At 43.1% G+C, this 11,608-nt stretch overlaps 1 protein-coding gene across 1 annotated transcript; it reads left to right on the forward strand.

Moving 5' to 3' along the window:
• Nucleotides 1-2,822, forward strand: LOC115579963 (E3 ubiquitin-protein ligase RNF128-like). The gene has a single exon (XM_030413741.1). The coding sequence runs from the start codon at nt 411-413 to the stop codon at nt 1,497-1,499; it is 1,089 nt and encodes a 362-aa protein (XP_030269601.1). The 5' UTR covers nt 1-410; the 3' UTR covers nt 1,500-2,822.
• The last annotated feature ends 8,786 nt before the right edge of the window (nt 2,823-11,608 follow it).

An 11,608-nucleotide genomic window follows, 5' to 3' on the forward strand; every position in this document is an offset into this window, starting at 1 on the left:
GTCGCTCTGTGCACCATTATACAAGACAAAGTCGGCAGACTTCATTAGTTTCGGGAGATCCATGTTCCTGACCTATGCATCCCGTCCTGCCTTCTCTCATACTGTTCCTTGGCTCTCGAAACAGCACAGCTCTGTTTGTTTTCTGTACTTCAACTTGAATACCAGCACCCTGCCCTCTGCAAGGAGTGTTCAAGGTTCAGGAAGATAACGAGAGGTGAGTGGCTGACGCATAGCCCGTGTTATGTTACCAGAGGCTCATATCAGATTACGGTAGACGGTTGGGTGAAACTGCAGCTGTATTCAGATCGTCGTGGCTCGAACAAACCAGGAACTGGGACTAACAGAGGAGTTTTACAGAGGCTAAAGACGCTAACCGGGAGGCTTCCTGTTGTTTTCAGAAGAGCGTTACCATGGGGGAGAAGACACAACACCGCCTGCTGCTTCTGCTGTGTTTGTCGGGGCTTGTTCACTGTTCTGCTGGCATGGTGTTTTGGACAGCCGTGGTGGAGATAAGCTATGCGAAGAATGACAATGAGACTGTGGACAAATACTGTGAGTGTGGGGTGTACGGCCGTAACTCTCCGCTGGCCAAAGCCTCCGGTATTGTTACACTTCCCAAGGGAGACCCTAAAGGCTGTGGCCCAGATCCTGTGTACAACCGCAACTCCAGCTCGCCGGCTTGGATAGCCCTGGTGAAAAGAGGCAACTGCACCTTCAGTGAGAAGATCAATGCTGCCAAAAGTCAGGGGGCATCTGGCGTGGTGGTGTACAATGTGGAGGGCAGTGGCAACAGCACCACTCACATGTCACACCCGGATGCACTTGAAATTGTGGCTATCATGATTGGGAACACACAGGGAATGGAGATATTCAAGCTGGTGAAGAACGGGACGGATGTTCACATGCACATTGACATGGGCAGCCCTCACGGACCCTGGATGGACACCTACTGGCTTTACTTCCTGTCCATCGCCTTCTTCATCGTGACAGCAGCCTCCATCACCTACTTTGTGTTTATCTCTGCAAACCGCCTCTACAACCTGGGCATACACAGGCGCGCCGAGAAGAGGCTGAAATCTGAGGCGAAGAGGGCGATCAAGCGCCTACAAGTGCGCACACTCAAGAGAGGGGATGAGGAAACCGCCTCCGATTCCCACATGTGTGCCGTGTGTATCGAATCCTACAAGGCAGGCGAAGTGGTGACGGTGCTGACATGTGACCACATCTTCCACAAAGCCTGCATCGAGCCCTGGCTGCTGGAGAGGCGGACCTGCCCCATGTGTAAGTGCGACATCCTGAAAGCCCTGGGGGTTGAGGAGGAGACGAAGGAGACCCTTTCTGTCGAGTCGCCACCAGATGCCACTGTGATCACAGTGACAGGAGGGGAGCCCATTTATGAAGTCCCACTGACTGACACAGCGGGCCCTGACCCAGAGAGACATCAGCATCTCTATGACAACAGGGCCTTCGAGGGCGAGTCGGAGGCTGTGAGAGGATGAACAACAACAGCAGCAGAAACAAAACAGCACCAAACCACGACACACTTAAATCCCCTGTCTGAGATATTTATCTGGGATACATTACCAGCACAGTGGAATCAGACTTGATCTTGATTTTTCAAATGCAGGGATGCTGAAAGAAACCTTAATGGACCAAAATGTGTAATTAGCTGGGGTGCCTGTGCATTTTTCTCGCTTTTTGTCTTGTTGCAAGCGTGTGTTCATAAAGTTAACTTTCAGGTGCTTGAGAATAGATTCTGTAAACTGAGTGGTCATGCAGTAGTGCCAGTGTCAAATTGCTGTTTTGCATAGTAAACACAGCAGCTCGACACAGGTTAAGGAAGTGCAGCAGAGCATTTGACTGTACGTCTGAAATCGGGGCCAAATTTTCTTCCACAGGAAACGTGTAAGCTTGCATCGCTCACAATTGACCATCGCTTTAAATTCACAGCGGAATTTATTTCCTCTAATTCAGTTAATTTGAACAACATGACCTTCTGTCTTCTCTTTTTCAACAAAAAAACTGTGTTTCATTGTTGCTGTCAGGTCGTCAGGCTGGTAACACAAACACACCCTTATGAACACACCCTTGACTGGTAATGCAGGATGACACACATTGCACCTTGATGAGTGTATAATATCACCTGCGGGGCCGTGACTCTCCAAACGTGGTCTGTAGGAACATGTTTACCGCAAATCACTTTATAATTTGAGAGCCCTCAAGAAATAGAAAGTCCCGTAGTTGTGTGGCAACACAACGAATGTCATGTGAGAAATGTTATGTGTGTTGGATATGGGGAAATCATCTTAATGTGTACTTTTTTTTTTTGAATTATATAAATGTTGAGAGAGTTGTATTGATCATGAAGTTCAATCTGTTGATATCGGGGTAATACTGTGTATGAAAAGTTCTTCTCTAAACAGCTGATTTTTATGTACAAAAACAAATTAGTTATTCTTGAACAGGTCTTCCAGTTTTCTCCTTTTAAATTATTTGTCATGGAGTTTATTCAGTCCTACCTCTGAACTCTCTCATGGGTAAATTTTTGAACATGTCTCAGATTCTTGCAATTCAGAGATCAAGTGTGTCCCTCTGTAAATGATAAAGCAAATGAATTGCTCGGTGTCTTTGTTCCCTTCTGGGGATACACTGCTGATTATGGTACCTAATATATATTTTTCTATGTTGAATCATTTTCACAACTGTTGAACAGATTCCAGGAGTCTTTAATTGTTCTGTAAAAATGAATGTAACTTTCTGTATTGAATCACATTGATGCTTATTAGAAAGCAATAAATCCCTCAAAATGAGGCCGAACGTTATGAGCATGTGTGCTTGTAAGAATGGTGTTTCTGTACGAGTGTGTGTGAGCGTGTGTGTGTGTGTGTTGCTCCACATCAGAAATGTCTGTGTGTGGTTAAGCACTGTCTCATTTTCAAAGTTATAGTCTCGTTCCTGGTGACTGTCGGAGACACGCAAAACTGTAATTACCTCTGCACAGGTTGGAGCCGATCTGCACACACCTTGAGCCTGAGCTGAATAATCACCGTATCAAATAAGCTGAAGGGCCTGACCAAGCAAGTCCAGATATGCAGCTGTATGCAGAATGGAATGGAATGGAAACTTTTATTATCCTTCCAATGTGTTTTAAAGGGGCCATTCCAGTAGGTGTTTTACTGTGAGGCTGTTACATATCTCTGAGTCATTCTGGACTTCAGTCTTCTATGATTACAAGCAGCTGATATGGTGGAAAATGTTCGTCTTCTCTACTTTAGTGATCCACATCCCATTTTTATCTTGTGGCGTCTTAGAATAAAGCCCACATGTGACCGTGCAGCGCAGATCATGGCCAGAGGGATTCTTCTTTTGGGATTGCGAAGGAAAAAGCTCAATCAGAAAATGATAAACATTACTTAGTGTAGTAGTCGTGCTCTAGAGCTTATTTCACATGTGTCTTTACTTTATTTTTTTTATTTTAATTTCTTTGTCTAGGGGCCATACCTTTAATTTATCCGGGCCTTTAATATCAATTAATGTGTATGCTGTCGTTACTGTCACATGAGACTAGAGCCCGACTGATACTTGATGTTTGGGGATGATGACTTCTCATAAACTCATAAACTTGTGACAAAGATACTGGAGGCAGAGTATTTTACATTTAGACATCCTCTAAAATAACACCAGTGCTCTGAAACGATAAACTTTACTGGGAATTGAAACATGATGTATTACCCAAGCATCATATCAGCTGAGCCATTTATTTGCCAGGCTCTATATGGAACTGTACTGTAGATCGTTTTAGATTTTGATATCATACATGTCATACATATTTTCCAGGTTTTAAAAGGCTGCATCACAGTAAAGTGATTTTCCCAGACTGCTCCACTAGTTCTAATACTTGCCTTTACCCATTTGGTCATTATATCCACCTGACTGATGATTATTGTTTTGTCAGTATACTGACAGTCATCCCTACAATATTGTTGCAATTGATATCAAGGTATTTGGTCAAAATATTTTTGATATTTGAATTTGTCATCCTGTCTGAGCATTCACGAGGTGTTTTTGAGGAGGTTTCAAAACACGGAGATACTGCAACATTATTTTAAGGCCACATAGCCCAGCCCTGCCCACGTGTGACCCCTCAGCATGGATTATAGCGTCATGAGTTGAGTGACCAATCCGTGACTTTGCTCCTGGGGTTGTTTGATTTCAACCACATCGCCAGAATCAATGTTGGCAATGTGCGCTTCTGCAAACCAGGGATATGTTGAATTTTTGTTTCTCTTGTTTAGTTTTTCATTTCAGGTTGTGTCAACGCTGTGCTTCAGTCGGAGGCACAAAAACTACCACAAACAAGGCTTTAAGTTGTCTCGCCATCTCCTTAAAAATATCCAGCACGCTCAGACAGTAGCAGTCTGTCACTTGGCTGCCGTGACTTCTCACGTAGCTGTTACCCAGCTCATATAAATGCACTGTCAACGTTATATGAAACCTATTGTAGAATCGTTGATATGAAATATATGATACATTTTTTATTTTATCCTGGTCGACTGAGCTGTACATTTAAAGGGTTTTTAGAGGCCTGATGAGGTGAAAGTATCCAAAAGTTCACGCAAAACAAGCAAAAACAGAAATTGATACACATAATTTATGTAAGAGAAAGTTTGATATAGTATATATGTCTCCAGGAAGGGACTTAAAGAACTTATCTCACACATACTATGATTTACATATTCATGCTCAAATGATATGTTTCAGATTTTGAATAATGTCTTCTGTAGCCCGAGGCCTTATCCTTAACTTATCTAAGTACAAGGCCTCTTTATGGTCAGAGGCCACATACTCATGCTCGGTAATCTATCCTTGCTGCGATGGCCCCTCAATGCTTTTTGTTAATAATCATTTTCCTTTTCACATCCTTCTGTTTTAATATATTGACCGAAAGTCTCAAAAGTTGCCCGAGGAGGACCGAGTGATTTATCACAGCTGCATGAGAGCAAGTTTTAAATAGTCTGTGTGTGAGTGTTTGACTTGGGGAAGGAAGAATGTGCTGTGTCATGGGGAGGGGGGATGTGAAAGGTGTAAATACTGAAGCAGGTGAACAACCAGAGCAGAAGCTATAAAAAAGAGCTAAAGTCCAGAGTCACAGAGAGGGAGCCCAGTCTTTCCTCTCATGGTATTCCGTCGCACCTCGCAGGGCAGTGTGCGCTGGATTTCAGGCCAGGGCTGTGGGCTTCATAGGTTAGACTGTTATAGTGGTATCACAGCGAGACAGAGAATCAATACTGAACTAACTGGCCGAGCTGGGAACAACAGGCAGGCCCTGTGTTCGAGGCACGCTCTGCTCAGCGGTGGCACTCTTCTGATTTATTGTAGTTGTTAAGGAGAAAATTGAGTCAGAAGGTTTTCATTTAATGGCATACTAGTGTGCGGCTGTACTCTAATACTGCACTTGACCTTCGGTTCCAGATAGGAATCAAACAGCGGCATTAACCAGTGGAGTGATCTGAGAGCTTATCTGCTCCTGCACAGCCTCAGCTCAGGATATATCTCGTGTTTTTTGTGCCAACGAATAAACCTGAAATCTTGAGACTTTAATAAAAAAAAAGGACTAAAAAGCTTGGCTATGTTTAAATATACAAGAGGACACTGCTTTATTTTCAGGCTTCAGGCTCAAACGGTCTCAGTTTGTTCCTGTGAAATGTTTATGATGGCCCTGCAGCTCCACCTGCTGGAGGAAGTCCCACCTCGCACTGAGTTTGAATTCAGTCCAGCAAAAGTAAAACCAGTGTTGTAAAAGTACCCAAAAGTCATTCTTGAGTCAAAGGAAAGATATCATTATCAAACATTACTTAGGTAGAAGTGAAACTCACCCACACCAATAACAGTAGAGTAAAAGTATTGAAGGAGCTGATCTTAAATGTACCAAAAGTACAAATGAAAGTTAATCATACATATTTACATGTATGTACTCTGTATAGCCTATTTGCATACTATTATTATTCAGCATTTTCTTGTTTTAATAAATCTTATTGCTTAATAATGCATGAATTTAAACATGTGCCACTTTGGCTCAGCTGTAGCATGTAAAGTGCAAAATAACCAGTAACTACAATTATCAAATGAACGAAGTACCATATTTGCCTCTGAAATGTATTTGAGTCGATGTACAAATGACCAGAATAAAGAGATATTCAAGCAAAGTACAAGTACTTCCAAACTGTACCGAAGTAGCCTGCAGTACTTGAGTAAATGTACTTAGTTACTCTCCATCATTGAATGTCTGTGGCTGGTGTGGTTTTAAACAAGTTTCCAATAACCCAGATTAATACTTCTTGAGTTAAAGTCTTAAAGTACCTGATACTAAATGTACAAAAGTACAAGTGAAAGTAAATGATACATATATTTACATTTAAATGCTGTATACTTTGGGATTATCAGCCTGGTCAATTCACTGTTTTTATCTGATTGCTGGAAAATAAGTTATTTAAAATTGTGCTGCTTTGACTCTGATGCAGTGTTCGAGGTTCACCTATATTACCCACAATGCAAGTTAGCCACTGAGTGACATCACTGGAGGCAGTTTATCAGGTTACATTGAACGTCCTCTCGAGCCACTAAATGTTTTACATACATTTTTCACATATGCAGTGGTACTCCCCAAGACCTGTGTGCATGCTTTAATTTGGAATATTCCCCTTTAAGGACAGTACTTGAGTAAATGTACTTAGTTACATTCAATCACGGGGTAAAACTGGTCACAAGCCAGTCCCATCCTTTCATTTTTGGTCTTCAGGTACCTGGGCAATTTCTTGCTTGAGTGGAAAGTACAGAGTAATAAATCCCACCATAATGAAATTTAGTACTTCACTGGCTGTACACTTTAATGGCCCTGCTGAAGTTTTATCTGTCTGTCTGTGTGTCCGTCTGTCTGTGCAGCTTCAGCAGAGCGCAGGAAAGTCTTTCTAATTAAATTACAGTAGTTGCTTCTGTCTCAGGCGCTGTTGTTCCAGACTGTCTCAGTAATTATCTTAATGAAGGAGGGAAATTTGATTACAAAAGTGCAGCAAGAAACAAATGAATCCATTTAGTCACTAAGTACGATATAAAACATGTTTTTCTTCTCATACTGCTTACATTGACTATTAGACCGAACGCTCTGGTGGGTATGTTTAATCCCACTCCTCATCCTGAGCGTCTCACTGGCTCAGAAGTGATGAAGTGCAAATATTGAGAGTACTAGTCACATCTCCTCTTTCTCCCAGCAGGGTGTGAGCCTCATGGAGACTCTTATCTGAAAATATGAGTTGATATGTGGCTGATGGTTCCTCTGCTTCGTATCTAGCTCTGTAGTTTCAGTGCTGCAGGCGTTCTCTAATCGGGAAACTTATTCTTCACAAGTTCTGCACACATTTTTGATAATGTGACACCACCCCCACAGCACCAGCAGTGTTTCTAGTTTGTCCAGGTGAGGGTCTCAGCTCGATGCTGTCACCCCTTCCTTCCTCTTGTTTGTCCCTCTGGCAGATCAGATAGCGCTGAGTGCACAGCACAAAGCAGCTCTCATCCTGTCGTCATTGTCGCTACTGCTTCGTCCCGTCCTGTCCTTTGACACGTTCACCCTCCTCTGCTCTCCTCTTCCTGCTGACAGGCAGCAAAAAGGGCAGGCAGGCAGGCCGAGGGAGGATGTCAGGGGAATAAACGCCTGTTCCCTGCCGACTCAATGGCAGGGAAGGGAAGTGATGTCACACATTTATCTGTGTGTCCCACACAATGCTTCCTAATACTGTACTACAGGTAACTGAACTGGGCCTTTTGTGCACTCTGGGTGCTGAATTGGGGTTGGTTTTTCTGCCAAAGGGGCTGCAATGAACTAAAGTCTGCCATCTACTGGAGAAATGTTGATATAAGATGAGACGAGATGATCCTTATTAAACCCCTGTAGAGGAGATTCGGGATTAATACAGCCTTTTGTTGACCAGTTCGATGGCTTGATGATATGTGTGCATATTTCTGTGCATGTGCTGGTGGAGGTGGGGTCATTACTTGCTCATGATTGGTCTGAGAGTTGGAGCAGAAACTAAAAGTCACTTTTTAAGTAGGGGTCGACCGATATGGCTTTTTCAGGGCTGATACCAATTATTAGAATAAAAAACGTACAATTTACTTAAGCACTGTATAAGTAAAATTTTGAGGCACTTTACTTTAGTACTTCCATTTTCTGCTACATTATATTGTCTCTCCACTACAGTTATTTGGTAACTTTAGTTACTAGTTACTTTGCAGACTCAATCAGAGCCAAAGTCGCACATTTAATCTGCAGTCTGCCAGAAAAATACCTGATACTGATAATTGGAATAGGCTGAATATCGGTCTGTCCCTAGTCTTGAGAAAAGAAGATCCCACACACTGATCTTGCTCAGCATCGCCAAATATATGAATAATACTAATGCAGGATGTACTGACAGTACACACCTGCATCTTAGTGAGTTGGAATTGCAAATATCTCCTTGGAAAAGAGTAAAAACAGCCAAGGAGCAATCATTAGTTGGTCGCAGCTTTTTAAATGTTCAGATTTGTCAGGATCACTTTGTGAAACTGTCGTTGGTACAAACAGCTCGTTTGAAAATGATTGCATTCTGTTTTGTAGCCTTGCAGACAGCGTCCTCGCTGCCTTTTCCCACGTCCTGCTGTGTGGTGCGGGACACGTTTGGTATTCTCTTCTGCTGGTGCAGATTCCAAACATTCCCAAGGTTTGTGCATGTAATTACCTCAATCCTACCCCAATCTATCTATCATCTATTGCACACACACACACACACACACACACACACTTAACACACACACACACACACTCTCACATCAGAGGGCGAGGCAGAGAGCCAGAGAAACAGAGAGATAAAAAAGAGATGCTCTATGTGCCTCAGGAGAAACCCACCTTTAAAGCAGAAAAGGTCTGAGAAACACGTCTGCATTCACAATCAGCCTCTGTCTCACCGGCTGAAGTGATGTCTCAGCGCTGAGCCTGCACCTGTCTGGGACCGGCCCGTACTTATCAAACCAATTTACTCAGTATGAATCCGGCCTGTACCAATCCTGTGTGGTTTTTCCGTCGATACCACCTATTTGTATATACTTCATGGAAATGATTTGTCAGCAGTCGTCAGTCTCGATGATTGAGCTGTGTTCCACCACACGCTGTAAAAATGTCCTCTTGTCTCACTCTGAATGTTGATGGCCCGAGGCAAGGCTTCAACCAAAGTTTCCTCGCAGAAGAAAGTGCCACTCAGCACCCTCTGACAACACGAATCAATGATCAAGCTGCTTTTCATCAACTCCTGACATTCTCTCTGATTCTGTTCATGTGCGTCTTACTGGAGGCTCACTTTTCAGAAATGTCATTTGTTTGTGATAGTGGCCATGTGTTTATGTGCGTGTGTGCGATTGTATGTGTGTGTATGTGTGTTTGTGTGTCACGCGCTTTCCAGGCAGTCCATCCATCCACTCTGATTAACTCCTCGTGTGTCCTGTTGCCTGCGGCGATTAATTAATGACCCATTTGCTTAATTGCAGGAGCTGGCAGGACAAAGAGAGAAGCAAGGGAGGCGTCACCTGGGGGAGCGGAGGGGGAGACGTTTGTGTTTGGATTTGGACATAAGGGTACGGAGGCCTACAGGGGACTAGACTAACATAACAGTGTAAACTAGAAAACTAATTTCACAATACAAACAAAGTCATTTTCCACTCATGATTGTGTTAAAGGAACAATTCATCCAAAATACAAAATATTTAGGGTTCTTGGGGCTTCAATGGAGAGTTAAGCTGGACGCCATTTTATGTTTTCCTTTGGTTATTGTTTGGCGTTTCCCCAGCTACTGCAGTTGTTCAGGAGAATGCTGCAACACTGTTCTGCTGTGAAGCTTTAGAAATGTGTTGAGGTCTGCACCTGACTTTCAACAGGCATGGGGGTGAGCAGATAAGAACTGAATTTTCATGTCTGGGAGAACTGTTCCTTTCACGGAGAGAGCAGTTGAAAAAGATTTGAGAAAATCGTAGTAGAAAGATTTACTCTGCGCCAGTCGGTCCGCTGCTGTGCACCCGCTTGTCTTCTCCTGCCAGCGTGATGTTTTGCCGTCCTGTTGTGCATGTGTGTGTGTCCCTCGTTTGGGAGTGCGGGTTTATGTGCGAGTGTAAAGCGACACGACAGAAGCTTCGGCTTCTTTGCTGCCTCGTCCTGGGTCATTGTGCTGAATGTGCTCTCCTGAACGCAGCACACATTGTCAACAGTCACCCGTTCGCTCTGACCATCTGTCGCAGGCCTGCCTGGGCTTCCCTACACAGTTTGTCCACAAGCTGTGGCTGCCATTTGGTTTTGTAATAAAAGTCACTCAAAGGTTTGTCCTCATTTCTGTACACCATGGGTCAGCGCTCGGACACGGCTCAACTTCGCCAGCCTTTTTAAAGAGATAGCAATGAAAATTAGATTCGATTTATTGCAGTTAAAGGGTTTTAGATCGTTTAGTATGCTGAGAGAGATCTGCCAGGGTTCATTTCTTTTCTGCTTTCAGCTTTCTCCTTGTCTGCTGAAAGATAATTCAGTATGTAGCAGCTTGACATCACACAACATGTCTAACTTTACAAACAATCCACTACTACTAAACCGGGCTCCGGTGTGAGACACCTCCCTGTCTGTTTAGCAGTTCATCCATACGCCTCCTATCTGTGTATTCTCTGTCTGCCGTGTGTTTCCATCACTGCATTTATATTCATGCCAAGTGCCCATGCCAGGCTGGGTTGTGTCTGCTGGCTTACGTTACAGCAGATGCTTTCACATTGCAAAATCATATATAAGTCGATGGGAAAAGGAAAGAGAAGGGGGTAGATGATACAGTAATGGGGGAGAAGTGGAAGTGGACTGCAGTGCGGGTTGAATCCAGAGGACGCAGAAGGACAATTGAGGCGTTGGGAAACACAAATCAAACAGTTTCTGGAGAGGACTGTGTGCATCGTATCCATCTAGGCACTCCTAGTTTGAGTGTATTTGTCAGTGGGGTTTTTGTGTGTGCATTAGGTTTTATTGAATTGCAGATCACTTGTATCATCACAGCTGCATACGTGTTTTGCATTTTCTGTGTTTGTTGCAAACCAGCTGGTCTGCATTCACTTATTTTCCAGAAAACCATCATACAAAGCCAATAAATTCGAAAGCTAAATCCTAAAGTTTTTTTGCCTCCACTGTGGCAATAGGTGTGGCCGGAGGCACCGTAAACACAATATCAATATTATACATCTTAAGAACACTTTGAGGGCTTCAAGGATGAACTGATTAGATTGAGGTGGTAACCACTGTAACCTAACAAAACACATTATTTGGCATGACTCAACAATTCATAATCACAATTGAGACAAATTTTACACAAATGTCAAGTAATGACATCTTATATCCAAAAGGTCAAAGGTCAACTTCACTGTCATAATCATAATCTGGACATTCAGAACATTCAGTTTATTCAGCTCATGTTTTTTTGATCACTACTGAACACAGATGTGGACTTGAATCATTGAGACATAAGACTCAAGTCGATTCGAGTCATTGTTACGATGA

Source organism: Sparus aurata, chromosome 4, assembly GCF_900880675.1.
Source record: "Sparus aurata chromosome 4, fSpaAur1.1, whole genome shotgun sequence".
Taxonomy (NCBI): Eukaryota; Metazoa; Chordata; class Actinopteri; order Spariformes; family Sparidae; genus Sparus; species Sparus aurata.